Source organism: Acomys russatus, chromosome 25 (genome assembly GCF_903995435.1).
Source record: "Acomys russatus chromosome 25, mAcoRus1.1, whole genome shotgun sequence".
Taxonomy (NCBI): domain Eukaryota; kingdom Metazoa; phylum Chordata; class Mammalia; order Rodentia; family Muridae; genus Acomys; species Acomys russatus.
In genome coordinates, this window is record NC_067161.1 from 30,449,400 (window position 1) to 30,475,311 (window position 25,912).

Below are 25,912 nucleotides of genomic sequence, written 5' to 3' on the forward strand. Positions count from 1 at the left end.
ACTAGCCACACAGAGAGCGGTTCCCCAGCTCTCTCACCCCTCAAAATGTTCTTTTCTTGTTATAAGCCATGAGGAAGTTGTTCCTACTATGGATGTGCCCTGTCAGCTACTCCAAGATACAGGACTTCCTGGTGCAGTTGGGCTATTCTTAAACATTTGCTAGTTTTGAAAATATTTCACTGCTCCAGCTATTCTTACACTGTGATGGGTCTCAAGGTTAAACAGGCTAACTGCGAAACTCTGCTTTTATGTGAAGGGCTTGCTTGCTTGGATGGCTGAGGCACCTGCTGGAGGCCTGTTACAGAATCAAGCCTTGCCCACACCCCAACATTTTCTCCCCAAAATGATAACTTTGTCATTTCCCCCTTTATACTCCTTTGGCTAGCAATAGCTGGGGCCTTACCTATTGAATTCTCTCTAGTTTGTTCCTGGTGATCAATCTCCTTTGTAATAAAATGCCCCAAAAAACTAGAGTCAGACCAGTGAATCTCTGAAGGACTGCAGACCCACAACAGCACCAAGAAAAACCTAGAGCGGGGGACCTCTGGATCGCACTCCTGTCCCTGCTGTATGTGTCTCTGTGGATAGGAAGTCTGTGTCTTGTGAGGCTGGGAGTGGGGTTGGTAAGGGCGGGTTTCAGTTTAATGACATTTTGGAATCAGTCTCATAGAGAGTGGACTTCTGTATGGGATCAGAAACTGCTATTCTTAATGAAGATGGAGGAAACGTTTTGTTTTGTTTTGTTTTGTTTTTTCCACAAAATGTAGTAGAGGGAGCAGGGAAGCTGAGCCATGTGATCGGTAGAGGTTAGGACAGCTCTGAGTTTACTACCCCTCTGGCACCTACTGGCAGGATCTTACTAGAAAGGTGGGTAAAGGGCAGCAGGTAAACATGGAGAGGAAAAGCAAGAGAGGGTGAGTGGGCTTTGAGGGTGAAGGAGAGAGATGTGTGTGTGTGTGTGTGTGTCTGTCTGTCTGTATCTGTGTCTGTGTGTGTGCCTGTGTATATCTGTGTGTGTGTGTGTGTGTGTGTGTGTGTGTGCACGCACGCGTGTGTGTTGCTTAGGCATGGGCAGAGAGAACCCGGAGCGCTGATTTAAGTCTTGACTTAGGGTCATCTGCAAAAGCTCAACCCACTGAGGTCTCTATATTGCCTCGAGGTTTGGACAGTGTGACTCACTGTTGTGTAACAGTTTTCTCTGAGAATGAAATATACCATGATGTAGTGTGATGAATTGAATATGTTTTTGTTTTGATCCTGAGTGTGGGACATGAAACAGCCTTGTGTGAGAGTGTGCGGTATCTGTCTTTTGGTTTTGGCATTGCCTATTCATTCATCTGCTTGAAGACACTCCTAGAAAGAAATGACCAGCAAATGCATGGAGGTTCCGAGTTCCGGATGCTGCTCCAGATTCCAGCTGTTGCTGTGGCAGTCACCTTTGCTGAACTGCTGGTTTGCTGCTTAATGCCTCTGCTGAAATCTTGACTATGTAGAGTGGAATCACTCCAAGGACCTGAGTCTAAAAAGGTCTACTTCTCCTGCTCCCATTAACCTTTTTTTCCCTCCTATCTAAGGTAGGTGGGTTGGAAGGGAGGTGTAAGCATTAAAGAACCCCAAGTAGAGTGGGGTGAAAAAGTTCAAAGCCTAAGCCAGGAGTCAAACAACTCAAAATACCTCCAGAAGTCCCTGAAACTGACTGCACTCACTAGGGTTTTCCCCGCCAGAGTAAGCAGTAAAAGCTGAGAGTCCCTCTCACACTAATGAAGCTCATCTGCAAGGAAGACTCTGTGAGCAGACCAGCTGCCCGGGAGAGGCGGAAACCCACCAAGCTGCCTGGAAGAGGGTTAGACCAGAGTCACTTGGGAAGGACACTCTCTTGTCTGTTGAGCTGCTCCTGGTTTCCTAACTTGTGTGAACTGGTTACTCACACAGGGCTGTACTTTGGTGATACAGCTATCTTTGAGTATTTTCTGCTCCTTTAACTAACCCCAATAGAACTCACTGGCTCAACAAGCTGGACTCTGGTGGTGTCTGTACCATGGTCTGTGGTTGGCTCCCTCCTTGGGGTGAATAGATGTGTGTGTTGTGTCCACCCATAAAACAGTTTTGTCACACCACACCCACTGGCCCTGTGCTGGTACTCACACTGACCACTCCCCTTGCTTTACCCATGTTGCAATTTACGTCATTCTCAAGAGCTCAGTGGCACTTCGTGGCAAACCTTAACCTGTGCACCATCCTCCATTCCTTACAACTCCATCTTCTCCATCATCCAAAACCTTGGTCCACATGTTTCCAAATCTCCAGGGAATCTGTTCAGACTTCTCTGCAGCTCAGTACCCAGTACCTTCCCCTGAACTCCCAGTGCCTCACTTCTCCCAGTTCATCCGGTGAGGGGTGAGGGAGGGCAAGGTTGGCTTGTAAGAGAGTAATAACTGTGACACCCTCTGCGCTGAGCAGTGACTCTGGCCACCTCTTAGCTCTCTTATTTTCTTTTTAAATAAATGTGATAACACTACCCATAAGTATTTGTGTCATGTCATAAATTACTGTGGTTAATTCACATGAGATAACACAAATCTTTTATAACCTCACCACCTCTGAGTTCTTTGATGTCTTAATTAGAAGGCAGTGAATGTTTGTCACTCACAGCTTACATGGGCTTTCAGAAGAATTGTTTTGAAAGCTCTGTACCATTTCCTGTTCTTAAGGGCATAAACAGGGAGTGATAGGGTTTATAAAACACAGGGGATGGCTGGCTCTGCTCAGAGCAGTACAAGGTGGAATAAAGGACAGGAACAGGAGGCAAATGGGACTTCAACAAGCACAGAATCTTTGAGATTCCTGTGACAATGTGTGGAAGGAAAATGGGAGAAGAGAGTGAATGCTGGACTAGGGGTGTGTGTGTGTGTGTGTGTGTGTGTGTGTATGTGTGTGTGTCTGTGTGTATGTATGTGTGTGTGTGAGTGTGTGTTTTTAGACATTTCTGCTCTCGTCTTTGTCTTTAAAAAATGTGTGTGTTTATCTTGAATTTTGTCTTCAGGTCACCAGCCTTCCGTGATTGTTCCTCACTCAGTTTTCCGGCTCACACATCCCCCAAATCACTCACATTTTCTTTCTCTTTTAGTTCTGAGAATGGAACCCAGAGCCTCAGACATGCACACAATTGTTCTAGCACCGAGTGCTCTTGTTTCATTGGGCAGTTGTACTTATTTGTTTAACCCGTAACAATGATGACTTGGGGCTTGGTGGTGGAATGTGGGTCAGATGGTGCTTGCTGGCCAGGGCTTGGTTTGCTCAACTCCATTTGGCAGGTCGTGTGCATAGCTCACCTATTTTCTCTGTTCACAGCTGCATCTGGGTTGTTCCTGGTCCCTGTTGCATTGCCAGTTTCTCAGGTGAAGGAGCAGACAGTGAGTGTCCTTAACAATGTGGTGAAAGGAGGAAGAGCTGAACCAAAAGGTTATTTTTCTGTCTGGAGAGGACTCAATATATTCCAGGGTATAACCACCCAAGTGCAAACATATGTCTTTACATACCCACACATACTGCACACACTTACACACAAAGACACATGCCAATGTTCACAAACTAAAGCTGATCTTAGGTTTCCATGACATTTCTCATTGTTTGATTTTATCCATTGCTGGGCCAATGGGAACAGTTAGCAATCACTTACTGTTTAGGACGAGGCTGCCCTCAATTACAGACCTTCACACTGTACCCGCTGTCTCCAGCTACAGAGAGCTGAAAGTATTCCAAGGTATCACAATTAAAGCAAACCTTTTATTTTGGGGTTAATCTTTAATTCAGTGTAGAAAGATAGAAAAAAAATCAGTCACTTCCAAATGCACATAGCAGGTGTCTCTCCCTTTGTTTTCTTGGAATCTGCAGTATGTGAGGAGTGTCTCTCTGTGGCCCTTTCCCTCTTGCGTCCAACACTGCTGTCCTCATATGGATTTGATCCTTAGTCATGTACCACAGTGTTTCACCACCCCAACTGAACTGCTGAACTCCTGCGCTTCATACCTAACTGGGAACTGTAGAGCTTAGTATGTAGCTGCAAGTACTGGGTCATCAATCACACACACATACACACACACACACAAACATGCAGACTGACCACCATATAAACACACATGTGAACACATACATGTGCAATATGCATCAGGCACGGAGCCTTGTGCCTCTGGTTGCCCTACAGTTTCCTTTGTAACTAAAGAAAGGATGCTGGTGTCCCTCTCAGAGACAGCAGACATGATTTAGCTCTGAGGTGATGATGGGCTTTTGTTTTTTCCCAGATTCTGCTCCCACATGTGGTCTTGACTCACTCTTTCCTTGCTGGTCTCACTGTGACATCAAGCTCTCAAGGAACATGCTTCCCTGGTACTTTGCTCTCCAGGGACCAAGGTGGCTGCTCTCCTCTCTCCCCTCATCACTCCATGATGCATTGGCACAGAACCTGAGTCAGGGTTGCAGGTATGATGAGGTCAACTGCTGTACCCCAGTCCTTCTACTTCTAGAATTGTGTTGTGACTCCCACAACGAAACCAAGGAGGTGTTTATGGTAAGGCCTTAGACAGGAGAGCATTAAGCATGTGACAGGCTGTGTGCCTGGTAGGGAGAAGGGATGACTGTGTCTCCAGACAATCAGGGACAGAGCCTGCAGACAATAGCACCAGTCCCTCCTTCACGGCCTCTGCTCAGCCAGGTATTCTAAACTGTCAATGGAATAAGTTAACCCTCATCTAGAGGACTAGAAAAATGCCAGTCTGAGAGGCAGAAGAGTATTGTTATTGGTGGGCAGTGACATGTACTTGTAATGTACTTGCCTACAAATAGGACCAGGAGGCTCCCATCCTCAGAGAGAGAGACTACATGAAGGACAGGCTGAAAGGGACTGGTATTGTCATAGGACCCTCAAGACCAAGTTCTTAGCACAAAGGAGATTTCTTTGTTGTAGAGGGACAAAGGGTAAGGAATAAGAGACAAAGTCAGGATAGAGAGGGGCTGAGGGAGAAGGGGAAGGGAACAGGGAGAGGGAGGAAGGATATTTGTCCAAGAGGGGGACCAAAATCTGCCTCTGGATAGAGAGGAGACAGATGTGGCCCATAGGCAAAAAGGCAGTTTATAAAGTAAAAGGGGAAACCCTGTGTTAGGATAAGGTATTTAATTTTAATTGGGCTTGTTAAACCCAAATGGAGCTTTTGACTACAGGACTTCAGTACTTTGATAGCTGGACCTTGGCCATCAGTCTCTGAATTCATTACTCTCTGTGATCTCTGGTTCTGGCTTTGATGTGTTGAGATGCTTCAAGTGCCTGACATGACTTCCTTGCTATGGTGGACTGTTCCTCTGAACTCTGATCTGGAATAAATCCTTTTGTCATTAAGTTGCTTTTGCCAGGGAAATTTATCATAGCTTCAGGACGAGAAACTATGACAGTATACACGATATGTATGTATTGAAATGTCAAATTGTCCTCATTAATATGGACATAGTACTGGTAGATCAAGATAATTTAAATTATGGCTAAAGGTATGGAAATTATAATTACCTAGATTTAGTCATTATGTGTTGCATGTCTGTGTCAAGTTGTCACACTGTACCTCATAAAATACAACTATAATTATATATGTATGTGTGTGTGTGTATATGTATATCTGACTTTACATATACATAACTCTACATATATACACATGCATATAAAGGCTGGGATTAAAAGAAATAGGGATATTCATGGTGATTGGGAAGATTAATTGCTCATGGCAAACAGGACAGGCTAGGTCTTACTTCTCAGATGTTTAGCCAGCAATTAGGTAGAGGTGACCTGGAGCTGGATTTTAGATGAGACTAAATTCCAAATGAGCTCCCCTTACACTATTTTTGTCTGGTATTTGGGTCCTCACCCCAGAAGCTTAGAGAAAAGCAAACAAACAGGTTTCTTTTTTAAAAAGGGTTTTTTTTAATTGAGTGAAATTATAAGAGAGACAGTTTAAAATCAGAGTTTCAGTTGGCAATCATATAATGTGAATCTTCAATTCACTCACATTGGCCAGTTAAGGATGTGAAATACATATTTATATATGCGTGGACCAAGAGGATCTACAGAAGTGTTATGCGTATATGTTTTTAGGAAGCTCCTCTTGAATGGTGTTTGTCTAAGGGTCACAATCCCCATCTGTTTTGTGCCTCCTATGTTGGGGAGGCACCTCTTAAGGATGTGTGGTTGTCAACACAGTGTTGGCTATCAGATGCACCTTACTTAAAAAACCCAACAGAGCTGGCCATGTGAATACAGAAGCTGGCAAGACTTTAATAGAGGTAAAAGATCCAGAATTCTTTTGACAACAAAATTTCAAAGAAAATACATATTATCATGTGTTTTCAGGCAGATTTTGGTGAAAGTGAAGTTTCTTCACATATCTACACAATGTTGAGGACAATTGAGCACTGCCACAGTGATCATCTCGCTCAAGGAGAGGCAAAGGATGAACTCTCTGGCGCTCAAGGAGAGGCAAAGGATGAACTCTCTGGCCTCCACAGAGAAGGTTTGTTTCTTTGGAATTGGCTATAAGTCAGTGCCCAAAGTGAGGCCAAAAGAAAACACTGATTGGAACTCATGCCTCATTTTTCCTTTATTCCCAGTAATCAGGGGGCTTAGATATATATGGTTCCTCCTTCTTTTCAAAAAGCTCTTTCTTGTTAAGAAGAGCTATGGCATCATTTGCTGCAGTGTCAAGAAAGAGATTATGCAAATAGTAAGTCTTCTCATAGTACAAGCCAGAAGCAACTGGTCCGCCAGTAACCATGGAAACACGCTTGATAAATTTCAATAGCTTTTCTCCTAAGGACTCATTGTCTTCTAGAAACAAATGGGGAAACCTAAGGTGTGCCTTGAAATCATTCATAGACATGTTAAAATCCTTGGCAATTTTTTTCAGTGAGTCATCATCCAGCCCAAAGTAAGACCTGTAGAGGTTGAATGTTTGATCCAGATCCTCTATGGCATCTCTGATCGCTCCAACAAAAGGAATGGTGGCCATTGCTCCAGCCTTCAGGGCCTCTAGGTAGACTTTCTGTTTCAGGGAATCTCTCTTGTGGTTAATGGTGGCTTCAGTAGCACTTTTCAAAGACAGCGAAAAGATGTGGCGCTTGTAAGGTGGCAGATCCCCTAGGAGTTTGGTCTCCATCTTTGGGAAGTCATAGTCAGACACATCAAAGTTAGAGACCAAGAAGACCGGAGGCTTAGTGCCGAGAGCCTCCTGAAGATGCTTCGAACACTCATCTCGAATTTTCATCAGGACATTCTCCTTGTTGAAAGTCTTAGGTTTACTCTTCTCTTCATTACCCAAGTCATTGTCTATCTTGGTTCGGACAAAGTAGAAATTCATGTTCATCTTTGCAATGGCTTTGGCCAGTTGTGCATCATTTTCTTTGAAGCGTGTAGCTGAGATGATAATGAAGAAGTCATATTCATGAAACTTCATTTCTGTTAGATAGGTTTCTGGTGGGAAGGCAGTGGACCCTATGCCAGGCAAGTCCCATATTGTCACATTGAGAAGCTTTGGGTGTGGGTATGGGATCCTCTTCATGGTTGTCTCTACCGGTCCACTGGGAGCTGCACCTTCTTCTTCCTGTTCCACCCCCCTCAGGGCATTGATGAAAGTGGACTTCCCAGTGCCTGTTTCTCCTGTCACAGCGATGTTCAGAGGAGCATTATCGATGTCTCTTATTGCATCATTGATTACAGAACGTGCTTTCTGGAGATCATTTTTCTCTATGTAGGATTTAATCAGGGTGATGTGTTCTTCAGAGATGATTTTGCTTTCCCTCTTAAAATTCTTAAAGAATGCATCAAAGCTGGAGGCCCAAGCCATGGCTCTGGAATGGTAGAGGCTGAATGGAGCAGAGAGGAGAGAAATTGTAATCATTAAAGCAGGACAAAGCCTTAGTGATTGCTGTTATAGTAAAGCAGGACCCTCCCCTGTCCTACATCAGAGGCAGCGTTGCCTTTTTGTCCTTCTCTTGGTTGCTGCTTCTTCTGCTGACTTGGACAGAAGAGGCCCCTGTGCTCAGGTTTCCCTTCCTCCCGGGAATGTCCTCACACCTTCCACTTATTCTGTGCAGGTAATTCTTTGAAGCCTTTGTTATCAGTTTAAAGTCTTTAAAGTCCTTCATTTGCACTAAAATGACACCCATACATGGTATCAACCCTACAAGGACAGAACAATACATACAATGTGAAAGAAGCTACACTTCTCCTGACAAGGTCCACGAGCCTATCTATGTCAGCCCTTTACTAAGTTTCCTGTAGATCCTCAAGATCTCTGGCCTCATTGCATGTTATTCTGTAATGATGAAACGACACTGGACAAAGGATGGAAAAGAGTGATTTGAATAGAGATGTCCAAATAACTGTAATTTCCCTTCCTTCTCTTAGTGGATAAGGGGCATGGCCTCCATAGTAGGCAGACTACTGAGAGAGCACAGTGACCTCTGTGCCTTGGTGTGCAGATATTCAAGTTGTGTACTTCCTTGTATTGTGTTTTCTAGGTTGATTAGGGCAGAAGTCAAGACTAAGTAAGAATCAGAGCTCCAAGAGATTATGCACCCAGCAACCACACAGGGGAAACCCTGGGAGAACTCTGACAAGCATCGTCTTTAATGCTGACAAGATGTGTAAGGAAAGATCATTTCTCCAAACTACTCTAGCTCAGATACTCCCCAAAACACATGGATAACCATAGAGAAAGGGTTGAAAACAATAGAAAAAGACCATACTGCGTCTACAAGTAGAACAATATGATAGGCAGATTTGGGCCCAGGGGTCCCGCTCAAACTAAGGCACCAGCCAAGGACAATACAGGAGGTAAACTTTAAACCCCTTCCCAGATCTAGCCAATGGTCAGAATATTCTCCACAGTTGAGTGGAGAGTGTGATACGACTTTCTCACGTACTCTGGTGCCTCACATTTGACCATGTCCCCTGGAGGGGGAGACCTGGTGGCACTCAGAGGAAGGACAGCAAGTAGCCAAGAAGAGACTTGATACCCTATGAGAATATATAGGGGGAGGTAATCCCCCTCAGGAACAGTCATAGGGGAGGGGAATAATGGGAAAATGGGGGGGGGGGAATGGGAGGATACAAGGGATGGGATAAACATTGAGATGTAACAAGAATAAATTAATAAAAAAGAAAAAAAAGAAAAAAAAGACCACACTGCGAATTCTATTATTTTATATTTACCTAAGTTATATATAATATATATGTATTCCTGTCTTCCTATGTGTATAGTTTAGACGAAGTCATGACACTTCATATGGTTGATAATGCCTCTGCTATGAGCCATAGGGTAACAGAAACTTCACTGTCAGGCTCAAGAAACTTCTTTTGAGTTGTCGGTCAGGAGAGTCCAAAATAGTCTCCAAACACTATAAACTATTGCTGTTGCCCTTGATTGAGCCCTGGAAGTTGTAGGTCCATTTGCTGAAGACACCACACTCTTCAGGTACCAGACTCAGAGAAAGAAAGAAGAATCTTTCCCAGAAGTCTCTCTTTGCAGACTAGCTTTCCTAATATCAGAAGGGGCTATGAAAATTGCCAAGGGAGGAAAGTGATAACTCTGCCCAGGTCTCACACCTAGGCATCACAATGATCATCACATTGAGATAACTGTAACTTTAACTCAACATTACAGATGAGATACACGAAACCTCACTGTATATCTGTATATATAAGCTACACTAAATGTACGCAACAAGTTGAGGTTATGTATTTATGTATTAATTGGCACATTACAGAAATAAAGTATTAGAGGCCATAAATATGAGAGGGCATGGGGGTGTGGAAGGGACTTCAGGGAGGATAAAGGGGGGACGATGCGCTTTTATATTAATTAGAAAAAGAACCCTTGTTTTCTGGTAAGTAAGCATTTAAATTAATAAAATTAAAATTGAAAGAAGGAAAAAGGACGGACATAGGGAGAGAGAGACAGAGAGAGAGACAGAGAGAGACAGAGAGAGAGACAGAGAGAGACAGAGAGACAGAGAGAGAGAGACAGAGAGAGACAGAGAGAGACACAGAGAGAGAGACAGAGAGACAGAGACAGAGAGACAGAGAGAGAGACAGAGAGAGAGACAGAGAGAGACAGAGAGAGAGAGACAGAGAGACAGAGAGAGAGAGAGAGAGAGAGAGAGAGAGAGAGAGAGAGAGAGATTACTGTTAGAGGCAAAGAATGTATTTCACATCATCTGCCTAAGAACATTACTGTGATATACCTAAGCCAGCCAGTGCTACACTGTAGGATCTTGTCCCCAAAATATTGGCCAGAGGCCCTCTGCCCACTTCAAGAGGTCGGCACTTACACACTACTCCTAGTAGCTTGCCAACCTTCCTGTCTACCACACACCCACCTATAAGGTGATTCCCCATGCCTCAGAGACTTCAGATAGCCTAAATGTCCAATGCCTGATAGGCCTCTCACCTACCAATGCCTGGCCTGTGGAGACCTGCTAGCTTTCCACCTACCCACTTACTCAGGGAGGTCAGCATTTATTCTTTTTAGTCACAGACTCAAGTTCACCTGCCCCTGCTGACCACCCCATGCATCAGAGCCTTCAAGGTCTATCCAAGTGCATCCTACTATTATATATATATATATCTAATCCCTAAGCAAAAATTCTAAAACAGATATTCAGAGACAGCTCATCTCCATTAAAATTTATAAACCCCAGAGTAATTCTTGTGGTCTTCATGACATGACTTAGATGAAGCTCCAGACAAAGAATTCAAACGGATGACTGTGAATGTCATTAAAGGAAGAGAACTCCATCAGCTGAATGACAATCAGGAGTTCACACAGGGTATGAGGTGAATAAAGAGAAATGCTGGAGAAAGTCTTGACATAACTGAAGCTAGAGATTAAACCTTGATAAATCAAATGCTCCATGAATGGAAAGGCTCGACACCAGAGGGATCACATGGAGGAGAAAATATGGGGAGTTGAAAGCAATATAGAGGAACTCGAAGACTTGGTCAAGGATGGACATACAATTGAAAAACCTTTGAACAGACCACATGTGACCTTTGGAACACCATGAAATATGTGAGCATAGAACAACTCCATAACAGCACAGAAAATATTTTCAGCAAATCCTAGGAAAAATTCAATGAAATTTAGGGACAGAAATGCACATCCAGATAGATAGAGGAGTCTGTAGAACTCCAGATACACAGAGCAGAAAAAGAAACTGCTGAAGTGATATTACCGTCAAAACCCAGAATGTCTAGAACAAATTATTTTGCAAACTTCAATAGAGAAACAGCCTGAACTCTAAAGTACGCTCTTTCGAATTACAACTGACTGGGAGCAGCAGAATCTGTGAAGACCAGGGGACCAACCTGAATGCCAGAGCCTGTGTGTAGCTGTTTCTGATCTGACATTGCATCTCCATGGTGCAAATGAAGAGCTTACATCATAGACTCCAAGATCATCTGGGTAGCCCAACCTGCCATCTTTCTCCAGTCTTGGCTGCTTCAGAGGAGCAGCAAAGCCTGCAGTATGCAGGTGGAAGAGACGGGTGTGGCCTCTCTGCTTTGGGATGCTCTGTGGTACAGAACATGGCCCGTGTAGGATACTGCTGTGAATGCTCCCCGAGTACAAAGCCCCGAGCTCTCCTTCCCTGGTGTCAGGATCCACTCTTCATGTCAGCACACACGCAGGGTTACTGGCCAAGATGAACTTAGAAACCCTTCACTCACCTCGGCAGCGGTGACCTTGATCTGATGGCAATGGCACCTCTGTGAAGGCTCTCCTCTCAGGAAAGGTCTTTACCTAAAACTGGAATTCAGGCTCAGGATGCTTAGGAAGAAAAGAGATGATGTGTGGAGTTCTGGTGTCCTGGGAAGAACTGCCCCAAGAAAGGAGGAGGACTTGGCATGGACAGTCTGATGGTCCTGGTCCACACACAGCCCTTGTTCTCTGCATGTTTCTGGCTGGATCTGAGCCCTATTTATCTAAACCACACAAGGAGGGGGCTGCAGTCAGAGTAGGTTTCAGTTTCTGTTCCTGGAAATCACTGGTTTGCCTGAATCAAGCAGGATCTCCACATGTTGTTTTTAGAGAAGATCATAGGTGGGGCAAACTGTTTGAGCTTTAACAGCAGGCATTGCCAAGTCTGTGGGGTGACCATGATAGCATAGTTTATTGTAGAGACTCTGGGCCTGTCTCGCTGGCTTCCCCACTAGAGTCTACTAACACAGGTAGTGACATCCTGGCCTGGCAAGGTAGTTTTCTGTTAAGAGTCCTGGGTTGGTTATAGATTTTCAGCCTGACTAATGGTTTGGGTTTAGTAAATTAGAGTTTTGTTTTGTTTTGTTTTTTTATTAAAAAGAGACTGGCCAAGACAAATTGAGAGGGGCGAGGAGTAGGGAGAGATCGATCTAGGCAAGGCCTCAGCTACTATTAATTAAAGGATTATAAAGGCAAACCCCACAAAGTTGTAATTTTGGGCAACCAAATTAACTCGTTTTCTGTCCAGATGCAGACTAAGGTTGATTCTGTAACAGGCCTGCAGCAGGTGCCTCATCGGTACAAGCAAGCAAGCGGTTCATACAAAAGTAGAGCTTAGCAGTTAGCTTATTTAATCTTGTGAGTCATTACCCTGTAGGAATACTGGGGCAGTGAACGATCTTCCACAACTAGCAACTTTTTAAGAATAGCCCAACTGCACCAAGTAGTGGTCCATCTCAGGATAGGGTACGTTCCAGGTAGGAGAAACTTCTTCACGGCTTGTATAACCTAAAACCAATTCTTTTACAATCCTAATACGGCAAGTTTCCTCTCTGAACATAACATTCACCATGACACTTCAAACCCAGTGAGCCCTGGCTGTTCAGATGGCTCCAGTCTCTCCTAGTGGCCTTGCCCACGGAGGTCTTCCTCACTGTGGCCTTGCCCATTGAGGCCTTGCCAACTGTGTTTGCTGTCTGCATCTGCTTGCTCGTTTGATTCTTCTCACCCACCCGTCAGCAGTCTTTCTTCATACAAGACAATGCAGGAGCAATGAAAAATGGCTGCTCAGAACCCTGGCCCTGCAACGTGTGTCTCAGTGGGAAGTCTGTCTGATCCAGGTGATGGCAGAGATTGCAAGTTCCTAACCCCGTGGAGTCACTTTACTGGACAGTGGAGTCAGAGCTGGGTGTTCTGACCATGGGGTGCAGCACCAACAATGGTGTGATATTCCTAAGAAGGAAAGGAGGAGGATTTTCCCAGCAAAAGGTGATGTGGTGAGCAGGGGGAGGAGCTGTGTTGTGGTCAGAGGTTCAGGACTGCTCTGCAGTCTTAGTGACTGTCCCCACGGTGAACACCGGCAAGTCTTCCCAGGACAGTGCTGAGAAGAAAGTGGACAGCGGAGAGGAGCCTGTCTCACACCCACACTAAGCTGCTGAATACCCCTTTCCTGTCTCCGTTCATGCTTTGGGAAGCTACCAGGGTATTTCTGTGTTCTGCTTTCTTTATATGGTGGCTCGAAGCTGGGGCCTGGGAGGAAGGCTCAGGGGAGAGGCTTGGAGCTTTGCATTGCCTTGAGCCCTGCAAACCAGCTCAGAAATGCAGGGGCTGCATCTCCCCTTACCTCACAGTAGGGTTTTGTTTTATGCTCCTGGGTAGAGACCTTTCATGGCAGAGCAGAATATAATGAACTGGGCATCTGTCCACCAACAGTTTATTATACATGTAGGACTTTATAAACTCACATAGTATTTAGATACAGAAAATGTGGATGTTTGAATAGGTACGGATCCCTAGACTCATGAGTTTGTACACTTGGCCCATAGGGAGTAGCACTGTTAGGAGTTGTGGCCCTGTTGGAGTAGGTGTGAGCTTGGAGAAAGAATGTCACTGGAGGCGGGCCTTGAGGTCATATGTGCTCAAGCTATTCCCAGTGTGATATGTCTCCAGAGACTTGAAGGTTTTTTTTTTTTTTTCATGTAAGTCTTTCACTCGCCTGGTAATGTTATACCAATATAATTTGTATTATTTATGGCTACTGTGAAGGGTGCAGTTCCCTAATTTCTTTCTCAGCCACTTTATCATTTGTTTACAGGAGGGCTACTGATTTTTTTGAGTTGATTTTGCACCCAGCCACTTTGCTGTCTGAGCTCTCTGGTCAAATTTTGGGGGTCACTTATGTACAGTACCATATCATTTGCAAACAAGCATACTTTGACTTTCTGTGCTTCTCCTCAGTGCCTTCTTAAAGGGCAGTACGCGAACCTTCACAAAGCCTCCACACACTTACATGTCATTCGGTAATCATGACGTCCCTTTCAGAAATACACAATTCGATCATCATGTGTGAACTGATCCCTGATCTTGAGTTGTCTAAATGACTCTAGATGCTGTGAGACACCAGGTTCATGTATGCGCTGGGGCTGAAATGAGCGTATTCAACCACAGTGTTCCTGAGGGGGAAAAAACCCAATGAGGCAGACGGATGGCACAGCCCTTATTCCTGCTGGACAATGTGTTTCTGTCATTCTCTGGTGCTGTTTTGGAAACTCCTCTTAGCTTTCATCCTTGTCCCCAGGCTTCAGAGAGCATGGTTTCCAGGTGTCTTGCCTTAAGTGACCCTTCACAGACCAAGGGGGAAACTGCCTTCTTGGCTCTGAATAATCTTCCAGCTTTGTTTTTCACTCCCAGACGATCTCAAAACCACAGTGTTTGTTTTCTTTTTCCTGGAAATGGTTATGCTGCACAGAAAGCACATAGAGAGGTTCAGTTTCACTTTTGCTTTCTGAAAAGGCAAGCTTACTCATTAGTCTGCTCCCTTCATCATCCTCTTATCCACAAGGACATAGCTTTCCTTCTCTCTGTAACTGGGGCTCATTGCTCCAGACTTCACAGAGGCTCTCCCCATTCTATACTTTCCTTAGTGCTTTTCTGAAGTGGGGGAGACCGGTGCAGTTGTTGGTGGCTGCACTGTGGGCTGCAGCGAACAGCAGCATTCTCTGCTCTTCTGGTGGAAACATTGATTGTGATTATAACAGCAGAAACTCTTCGGACCTGGTGAGTGAGGAAAGCCTTTGTCTCCACTGTGACTTGGGTTTCAACTTTGTAGGTAGAGGGCAGAGCTGGCTTGGATAGGCAGTGAGTCATGCCATCATCTTTCCACAGAAGGGAGTCACAGGTCTAGAGCTGCCTTTTGGTGCCGGTCATGCTGTGAGAGCTGTGAAAAAGTTTGGGCTGAGTAGAGTGTCAGTGGGGAGACTCTCAGAGGAAACCATGCAGCCCTCACTGTAAAGCAGCTGAATTTTCCGAGTGTGGCGTTTCACTGCCGGGGAACTATGTCACGCCTCTGTGAGTTTTTCATAAATCTAAGTAATGTTTCATTGTCGGCACACGAATGAAACTTATTTGCTGAGGTCTGATGGTGTCCAGCCTTCCTAATGAGAGACGTTCACCTCCATCTGCACACTCACAGAACACAATTGAGAGCAGGTGTGTCTGGTGTTTAAGATGCCCCAAGATCTCTACTTGCTCTAACCCTGACCTTATATAATTAGTAACCGGAAATAAAGTAATTCTTCTTCCTGTTCCTGCTCTTTCTACTCCTTGCCTTTCTTCTCCTCTTCCTTCCCCTCTGTCTCCTGTTTCTTCTTTGTACTGGCATTGAACCATGGCTTCATAAAGGCTAGGCAAGGGCTCCAACATTAACCTACATTCCAAGCCCTTTTATTTATTTATTTTATTTTTATTTAATTAATTTATTCAGATTACATCCAAATTGTCCCCCCACACTTGTATCCTCCCGTGCCTCCCTCCCTCCCTCCCTCTTTCACCCTATTCCCCTCCCCTAGGTCTGTGACAGAAGGGGACCTCCTCCCCCACCATAGAGTCACAGCCTATCAAGTCTCATCCTGGTAGCCTGCTTATCCTTTCTCTGAGTGCCACCAGGCCTCCCCACCAAGGGGAAGTTGTCAAACATTGGGCACCAGAGTTCATGTCAGAGTCAGTCCCTGCTCTCCACACAACTGTGGAGAATGTCCTGTCCATTGGTTAGAGCGGAACAGGGGTTCAATGTTTACTGTATGTATTGTCCTTGGTTGGTGCAGTAGTTTGAGGAGACCCCACCCCCACCCCCACCCCCACCCCGGGCCCAGATCCACCCATCATGATGTTCTTCTTGTAGGGCTAGTGTCCAATTATAAGTGAGTATACACCATATGTGTCTTTCTGGGTCTGGGTTAACTCACTTAGGATGATCATTTCTTAGTTCCATCTATTTGTCAGCAAATTTCAGGATTTCTTTGTTTTTAATGGCTGAGTAGTATTCCATAGTGTAAATGTACCACAGTTTCTTTATCCATTCTTCAATTGAGGGACGTTTCGGCTGTTTCCAGGTTCTGGCTACTATGAATAAGGCTGCCATGAACATGGTTGAGCATATGTCCTTGTTGTGTGGTGGAGCGTCTTCTGGGTGTATTCCAAGGATATCATTATGTTCTTAATGACCCCCATGCTATTCACCTCTGCTGCACCTGAAGTTAGCAGAACCTACTAATAACGGATGTTGACATTTTTATCATAAGACTGAGTATTTAAGAGTTCATACACGACAGCTGTGGTCTGGAAAGCTGACAGAATGCCAGGAACTTCTTGTGAATTTTGTCTGTTTCCCTCTGTGTTCCACAACCTTACTTTTGAAGTCAAGAGCACAGGAAACACTTCATCCATTCTTCTCTTTAACAGAAAATATTTACTTAAAAAAAGAATCTTGAGTGGTTAATGGGTGTAAACCAGATCATCCTTAAACTAAGAAATAAAACTTCTAGGAACTTCTATTTTAAAAATAACATCAGAGTTGAGCTTAATGTTACTTATAGTTTGAACCACCTAAATCTGATGACAATTTTAAGAAAGTTCTTTCTAAGCTTTATACCCATGAAAGACCTACAGAGTAATGTGTAAAGTGAGATACCTGACAGGCAAAATTCCTTTTTATGTTTATTTCATAAATGCACATGGAATGCTTATGTAATAATTTTTATTAAAAAATAAAGTTATTTTCATGACTTTCCAACCCTTGCCACCTTTCCACCTTTATTCCTTCTTTGTTTCTCCTTTAAGAAAATGGACACACAAATAAAAAAGACAAGCAAGGATTTTAAAGATATACAAACTATGGGGCTGTCTCTGACAAGGACTCTGTTGCATGCTTTTGGATCACTTCCTCCTGGCAGGGCTACTTTCCCAGAGAACTGTGGAAGAGGATGACCTCAGTCCTGATGAGACTTGATGTGCTGGGATGCGGAGGGGAGGGGGTAAGAGAGGAGGGGGGGGGACTGGGAGGAGAGGAGGGAGGGGGCTGCTATTGAGATGTAAAGGGAATAAATAAAGAAATAAGAATTTAAAATGTACGAACTAGCAAACAAACAAAAAAAGAAACTAAGAAAAAAATGCTCACACAAGCACGTGTACACACACACACACACACACCCCACACAGGCACACCACAAACGCAGCACACACACACCTGCACATAAAACCTCAAAATCATAAACCATAATTTGCAAGCAGTAAGAATTTTAAAAATCCCAAATAAAGCAATAGGTGGCAAAAACTAAACCTGTAAGTTCATTCTGTGCTAGCTGTCTACTGTGTGTTTACCCAGTGAGACTCCCTTGTTCACGCTGAGTCTTTCTTTGTGAGTAGTTGTTAGTTGAAGATAGATTTTTGACAGGGAACGGGAGCTCGTGTCCACCTCCCATCTCAGTGCTGGGCATCCTACTGGCTTGGCCCTGTGCATGCTGCCACAGTCTCTGAGAGTTCATGTGTGGGTCAGTGTAGTTGTATCTCAAATACACTGTTTTTTAACCTAAGAAATCTTGAATGGTTATTTAATCATTAAATAAGTGTATTTTTTAAAAGATATGCCATATTTTCTGAGGAAGTAAGAATTTCCCGTTCAGTAAATAAAAAAAAAACCAGTGAAGTGTGCATCAGGAGTTTTAAGTATGCCTTTCTAAAATATCAGTGTTGTATTTCTACCCTTGGGCAAAGTGATTTTTCAAAAATGAATTCTAGAAAATCAAAAATAGCACTGGTTCAGCTCTGCTCCTGGAACAGGATTTCACTGGTGTTTGTTTTGCAAGACTAATGTGGTTTCAATCTGTTTTACTGATTCTTAAATTTTATATTATTTGTTTTTAAAAATGTAAAACTTGTGGTTATTATGTGTAATTGAAACTCATGATTAAGAAGTGATTGTAATGTGATTTTTTTCCTACATGAAGGATTTTATTTAGGTATATAAGGACTAAGAAAAATAAAAATAAAATTGTTGGAGCCTTGCTTCATCTACGGTGTGTGTGTGTGCGCGCGTGCGCGCGCGTGCCTGCCTGCCTGCTTTACATTAGTCATGGACCCCACATATCCTCCTTGAATTGCTGAACTCACTGTCAGAGCTGGACTTCAACAAGTCACCTTCTCTGTTGTTTTAAAACAAGCATCAGCTTTTGTCTAAGCCGAATGCTTAGTGCACAAGGTACTTGGGAGGTTGAAACAGAATTGTGAGTTCAGGGCCAGCCCTGGCCGCATTGGCAACATAGTAAAATCTTGCCTTAAAAAAAAAAAAACTTGGCTTTGGCCATTTTCGTGTTTTTAAAAACCAATGGTGTCTCTACCAAGGAAACAGAAATGCCACTGTCAGCAGACCATTGTTGGGAGACAACAATTTGTGATCAGCCTCTGATTGGTGATAAGCGATGTGGACACTGCACATTATTTATAAAATCCAAAAGCATGCTTTCTCTAACTACAAAACATACATGAGCTTCCAAGTCATCAGAGTTGATACTTTCATATATGATTGTGTAGACCATTTACATAAGAAACAATACATGAAAATATATTAAGAAAGGATATTGTTTACAGAAAATTTTAATATGAAAATTCTTAAATGTAACCTATTTTTAAATATTACTTAAGTAATACTTTAAAAACCAAACAATGACACAATTGCAAGAGCATGCATGCATGCTGTCAGTGACAAAACCAAAACCATTTTATGGCTAATGAAATGTAAAAACCCGGAGCCAAGAAGATGGCTAAAACCACTTGTCCTGCAAGCCTGCAGACCTTCAATACCTGGAACCTACATAAAAGGCCAGAGAAGATACATACTGGTAACTTGGCTATTCCTACTTTGAGATAAGAGCCACAGGAGAATGGAGTCTGAAGGTCGCAGGCCGGCTACCTAGAGTACACAGCACAGCCACAGAAACAAGAGAGACCTGCTCTCCATAGCACTTGTGTGAACACACACACACACACACACACACACACACACACACATTATTTTTTAAAATTAAAGATATAAAAAAATAAAAGGGCGATTAATGTATTAATGTATTTGGGGTGTTGGATATGCTAATTTGACCACTGGCCATTGTATACTTGTGTGGAAATATCACCCGTTATCACTCCATGAATGTGGGCAGTTATTATGGGACAACTGGGATGACAGAAATTCTCTTTTTAGTTCTGGAAGCCAGAAATCCAAAATTAGGTCAAATTTAAATTTGCAATTGAGTCCATCTGGATAAGGCAAAGTATTGGCCCCCTCTGAAAGCTGTCAATCACAGCAGCCAAGCCACTTCTGCTGTTTGTAAGTGTTGTACCCACAGATCCTGCGGTTATGATGATTACCCTCTCCTGCGTCAAAGACGCAGAAACCAATAAGATAGAGAATATGTATGTCTTCTCCAGTCGAGCCAACTAAACTCGCCAGGAATATAGATGAGGTACACTGACACGAATCAGTCTGTGAGGACAGGAGTAGCCACAGGGGCTAGTGTGTCTTGAGGGGGCAGGCTTCTGTCTGACCAATCGTCCTTCTTTACCTCTTCGACCTTTCTCCTTTCTCACAGATCTTCCACGGAAACTACCATGGATCAGTCCATCGCAGCCTTCCTGAAGAATGTTACAGAAAAGAATTTCCAACAATTAGCTGTGGATTTTCTGCTTCATTACTGTACGTTGACCAGTAAGCTAGGAGGCACGCTCTCCCCAGAAAAGCTCACCTCTATTCAAAAGGCCCTCCAGGAGGGAAAGCTGCCTGAGGTTGTAAGCCAGATTCAGGAAATAATTACTGCTGCAGAAAATGCTGTCCTGGAGGTGGCTGTGATCGGGGAGTCTGGAGCGGGCAAGTCCAGTTTCATAAATGCCCTGCGAGGGTTGAGTCATGAAGCAGAAGAGGCAGCCAAAGTCGGGACCGTGGAGACCACTATGCACAAAACCCCCTATCAACATCCGAAGTACCCCAATGTGACCTTCTGGGACCTGCCGGGAACGGGGACTCCCAATTTCCGCCCAGAGACTTATCTAAACAAGATGGGATTTGATAACTATGACTTCTTCATCATCATTTCTTCTCTTCGGTTCAGCCTCAATGATGCTCTCTTGGCCCAGAAAATCAAGGATGCAGGGAAGAAGTTCTACTTTGTTAGAACCAAGGTGGACAGTGACTTATATAATGAAGAGAAAACCAAACCCAGAACCTTCAAAAAGGAGAAAGTCCTCCAACAGATTCGAGACAACTGTCTGGCGAATCTCAGTGACATTGGGGTTCCTGAACCACGCATCTTCTTGATCTCCAACTTTGATCTGGATAGTTTTGACTTCCCAAAGCTGGAGGAGACTTTGCTGAGGGAGCTCCCTTGGCACAAACGCCATATGTTTGCACTGCTGCTGCCCAGTATCTCTGATGCGTCCATCGAGTTAAAGAGACATTTTCTCCGGGAGAAGATCTGGCTCGAGGCCTTGAAGTCAGCAGCTGTGTCATTCATCCCCTGCATGACCTTCATGTTCGGCTTTGATTTGCCTGAACAAGAGCGGTGCATGAAGGAGTACCGAAGCTATTTTGGCTTGGATGATAAATCCATCGAAGAGATTGCTGCAAAGCTGGGCACACCCGTGCAAGACATCAAGGGCCGCCTCAAGTGCTCAGATTTCTGGTCCCTTGAAAAGGACGACAGTGTAGTTGGAAAAGCTTTGAGATGTGCCGAATCTGTTTCGGCCGTGAGTGGAGGTCTTCAATCTTCTGTTTTCCAGGCTTCGAAAGTCTACTTTCTGCGCTTAAGTTTCCTTAACATGGTGGCTGATGATGCTAAACATCTCTTGAATAAGCTAGAAACAGCAAATATTGCCTAGCTAAACAGTAAGTGAATTTGAGGGCTTGTGTACCTTAGTTGGAATTGGGCTTGCCCTTCTGCCACACCCTCAGGGCCGGCCAGCTCTTCTCTAAGGTCCATGGATGTCTGTCCCTTGGAGGAAGCCATTGTTTTCCTTTAGAGATCACTACCACGCATGATTTGATTTTTGGCCATAACTTGTCTTCTGTGTTCATTGATTTATTACTCTTGATCACCAGCAACAACACACCATCTGCTTTCGACTGTTCTCTGTGTTAAGAGATAACCTGTTTCTGATCCCTTTATGGCAATAAAATTGTAATAATAAGACGAGACTTATACCACAGCATTTCCCAGTTATTTGTGTCAGCTATCATCTCAACAGCCTCCTCAACAAAATAAAGAATGCTCTATAAATATGAGGGCACAGTTAAGGGCACAGTAAAATGTTTGCAGTGGGAAAATGCAACATGACCAGAAGGTGGTGACGAGACAAAGACATGACATAGAAGATCAAGGAAAGAACAGGGCGTGTTAGAGGTCAAGGTGGTGAGCACTGGCTGCGTTTATAGTGAGGAACACAGCACACTAATGTGAGAGCAGGTATGGCTGGTTGCAGGAACAGCAGGCATCTCATGGGGCCCAAGAAAAGTAAGGGATGGGGCATTGGAGGCTGAAGAGAGTGTAGAGAAAGGGGCTGGAGTCAATTCAAAGAAGGCCTAACATACAAGGAGTTTGCTTTCTCTTCAAGGGAGGCAGAAGACAGGAAGCCGGGGCAGGTAGGATAGAGGAAAGGCTTGGGCAGAGCTTCCCAATGGAGGCTCACCGGTGTCTATTTTAAGCCTGCCTGGGGAGAGGTATCACCTCTGGGAGGCTGTCTGTAATCATTCCAGGTCATGGTGGTGGGTGGGGCGTCAGGAGGTGGTGATGAGACAGAAGTGTCTGCTTTTGGGTAAACACGGAGTTATGAGGAAGCAGCAGTGCCAGTGGAGAGGCCGGAGAAAGGATTGTGTGCATCAGAACACCCTGAGTGACTGGGAAAGCGGCAGCATCACCACTGCCCGGGCATGGAAAGGAGTGGAAGGAGCTGAAGTGAGGAGAAGGATCTGGGGTTCAGCTACATTCATATAGCCAGGATCTTCCCACATATACATACCTGAAGGAGACATGTAAATAATGTGATAATGAAGGTAAGGGAGAATCCTGAGCTATCTAGGATGGGTTGAGTTAACCAAATGGGTGAGTGGATGCAGCTGGATCAGAGTCTGGGTGTGGGTCCTCAGGAACAAGGGAGCAGAAGCAATGAACTGGCAATTCTCAAGGCCCGAGGGTAGGATGGAAATGACCTCTGGAAACCACTGCAGTGAGATGGGTCAACTTTATTCTGGGTGAACAAAGGCTGTGTAGTCCTTGGTGGGGGGTTCACAGGATATGTGTGCATAATTGATTAAGGCTAGAAAAATCTAGGATTGCTTTGATAGGAACTTGGCAGCACATCCCATCATATGAACAGGAACTCAGTACCAAATTATCCTATAGGCTCAAGGAGGGAAGAGCTAGCAGGGAACTGTGCCAAAAGCCATATATCAGATGTGGTTAAAGGTACGGATGCCTAAAGACACTCTCCAGATGAGGTCAGGCAGAGAGTGGGTGAGCCTGCTGGGGAGAGGGAGGCCTCCATCTAGTGCAGAGCTCAGAAAGGCTATCTGGACTGGGAGGACTGCAGCCTCAAACTGCAGGATCCTCCAACATCTGGACACCCCACAGACACTCTGACTCTCAGGTCTCATGTGGAGATATTGTACTGGACTTACCTGCTTTTTGTTTTGTTTAAAAAAAAAAAAAAACTGGTGCCGGGCGTGGTGGCACATGTCTTTAATCCCAGCACTTGGGAGGCAGAGGCAGGCGGATTGTTGTGAGTTCAAGGCCAGCCTGGTCTACAGAGCGAGTCCAGGACAGCCAAGCCTACACAGAGAAACCCTGTCTCAAAAAACAAAACAAACAAGCAAACAAACAAAACAAAAAACAAAAAACAAAAGAAAAACTGGTTATTGAGTTTTTTCTTTTGGCTTTGGGATGAAGTGTCTTCTCCAATGAAAGTGTCTTTCTGTCATCGCTTAAGGCTCAAACTGCCAGTTCACTAATATATCCCATCCTGAGGCTGAAGTTTAGTGGTAAGTGTAACAGAACCTTGAATAAGACCCATCTCTCTCTCTCTCTCTCTCTCTCTCTCTCTCTCTCTCTCTCTCTCTCTCTCTCTCTCTCTCTCCTCGTGTGTGTGTGTGTGTGTGTGTGTGTGTGAGAGGAGGTTTGCGTGTTTTTTTATTTTTTCAAGATAGGGTTTCTCTGTGTAGTCTTGGCTATCCTAGACTTACTTGGTAGACCAGGCTGGCCTCAAACTCACAGAGAACCACCTGCCTCTGCCTCCCTGAGTGCTGGGATTTGAGGCATGCACCACCACACCCAGCCCATCTTTTTATTTTTTTCAGTTGGTTCAAAACATACCCACAGTATCTCTATTTCAAGCAATCACCTTGGAGAAATTTCAAACAAGGCGGTGGAGAAGCACACGGCTGTTGGGTGCTCTCTTCCTGGAGGGTGTGAGCAGATTAGGTTTGGGGTATTTGTTTGTTTGTTTTTTTTATTAATTTATTCTTGTTACATCTCAATGTTTATCCCATCCCTTGTATCCTCCCATTCCTCCCCCCCCCCCATTTTCCCATTATTCCCCTCCCCTATGACTGTGACTGAGGGGGATTACCTCCCCCTGTATATTCTCATAGGGTATCAAGTCTCTTCGTGGCTACCTGCTGTCCTTCCTCTGAGTGCCACCAGGTCTCCCCCTCCAGGGGACATGGTCAAATATGAGGCACCATAGTACGTGAGAAAGTCATATCCCACTCTCCACTCAACTGTGGAGAATATTCTGACCATTGGCTAGATCTGGGAAGGGGTTTAAAGTTTACCTCCTGTATTGTCCTTGGCTGGTGCCTTAGTTTGAGCGGGACCGGGTTTGGGGTATTTGTAATGAAACAGAAGGAGGGGTCAGGAGGTGTCATCTAAGGGGACAGGTGTAGTATGGCTGATTTTCTCCACAAGGTCTGGCTAGGTGTCAGAGGGGTTTTGAAAGATCAGTTAGCCGGCAGGTGAGATGACTCAAGGGGTAAAAGCATTTGCCACCCAGCTCTGGAGACCTGAAATCAAATCCCTGAGCCCACGAAAAGGAGGAAGGAGAGCATAAACTACACAAGATTGTTCTTTGGCATTCACACATATGCTATGGAATGACTATCCTCTCACACACAAAACACATACACAAATAACAACAGCAGTAATAAACACAACACTTAAAGAGATCAATTGGACAGCACTGAGCACATGCCTGCTGCAATCTGACAAATGTAAAAATAAGAATTAAGCTTCCTAGCTGAGCCTAGACATGACTCCCCCCCCCCCCCCACACACACACAAATAGCCAGGGGAAAGCTTCCTGGAGAAAAGTGAAGTGGGGTGTGTGTGGTCTGTGTGTCCCATCTGGATTACGTGCAACAGAGAGCTGGTAAGGAGTCATCTCGAACCGTTTCCTGAAGCATCCTGGGAAGGCCACCTTTAAATGTGATGTGCATATGAGAGAGGAAATTGGTTTTAGTCGTTCCTATTATCTCATATATGGAACCTAGACTTAAAGTGTGTGTGTGTGTGTGTGTGTGTGTGTGTGTGTGTGTGTACTTATATGTGAGGGTATGTGTACTTATATGTGAGGATGTGTAAGTCACAAAACCAAAAAGGAGATTATGAAAGGATGAGAGATCTTATGGACAATGGGAAAAAGCAGAAATTGAAACTAACTGGGCAAAGAGAGGGTTCACAGGGGATGGCAATGGGGGAGGGGAATGAATGAGAACAAAGCTTAGTGACAGTGTGAATGGAGGTGCCATGACGAAACCCTCACTTTGTACACCAACCTAAAGGGTTAATTCATTAACCTTCCTTGTTTTTAACGCCTTGGCTTCCAGCTCACCAGATCCACCAAGGTCAAATGTGTTCCTGAAATGAAGTACATGAAACCCATTCCAACTACTCCTCCTTGCAAGGCCAACACCCACAGGCCTCCCCGACCTGTTATGCATCATCTCCTCCCACACCTACCTTTGAGGCTTTGGCAATCACCAAGAACAGGCTGCCTGACATCCTCCCTAGAGCAAGCTCCGAGTAAACAGCCCGTGTTTGCTTTCACTTTTGCTTTTCTCTTCTCCTCCTCCTCCTCCTTCTTCTTTTTTAATTTCTACAGGACCAAAAAGAAGCTAGGAAGCAGATGAAGCTGAGTCTCATAATACCAAAATGCACGGGCTGCAGCTGAAGCCGGCCCACTGGAAATGAGATGCAAAGCTTTAAATGCCTGGATAGCTTTAAATACAAAAAAGCATGGACTTGGCAAAGAGCCATGATGTTTTAAAAGGCTCAGACAAGCAACCTACTTACCTCCCCCATTAAGACGCTCAACGGAAAACAGAAAAGCAAACTCGGTCTGACAGGAAGTGGAGAAATAAGGATCAGAGCAGGACTGAAATCTTGGCAAAAACTAACTGAACGAGAAAAAGAAATAAGCAGGAAAGGAACATGACTGCTCCTAGGGATGTTGTAGGAGAAAGTTTATTGTAAGTAAAAGGGAAAGTGTAGCCAGAGGCAGGGACACCTGGGAGAACCCAGAGTAGT

At 44.4% G+C, this 25,912-nt stretch overlaps 2 protein-coding genes across 3 annotated transcripts in view; one reads left to right on the plus strand and one right to left on the minus strand.

Annotated features, from left to right (window-relative positions):
- Positions 1 to 6,523: 6,523 nt before the first annotated feature.
- LOC127208739 (T-cell-specific guanine nucleotide triphosphate-binding protein 2-like) overlaps positions 6,524 to 25,912 on the minus strand; it is a 65,288-nt gene continuing 45,899 nt past the window's right edge. The window contains exons 1-2 of one of the 2 annotated variants that reach the window (XM_051168297.1): positions 11,765 to 11,959; positions 6,525 to 7,899 (exon numbers count right to left, since the gene is read on the minus strand). In XM_051168297.1, coding sequence (XP_051024254.1) covers positions 6,639 to 7,880 — 1,242 coding nt within the window. In that variant the 5' untranslated portion in view covers positions 7,881 to 7,899; positions 11,765 to 11,959 and the 3' untranslated portion in view covers positions 6,525 to 6,638. Of the gene's footprint in view, positions 7,900 to 11,764; positions 11,960 to 25,912 lie in introns of those variants that run through there. The other variant, XM_051168298.1, reaches the window with a different exon arrangement.
- LOC127208738 (T-cell-specific guanine nucleotide triphosphate-binding protein 2-like) lies at positions 19,903 to 21,642 on the plus strand. Its single transcript, XM_051168296.1, has one exon. The coding sequence runs from the start codon at positions 19,953 to 19,955 to the stop codon at positions 21,213 to 21,215; it is 1,263 nt and encodes a 420-aa protein (XP_051024253.1). The 5' UTR covers positions 19,903 to 19,952; the 3' UTR covers positions 21,216 to 21,642.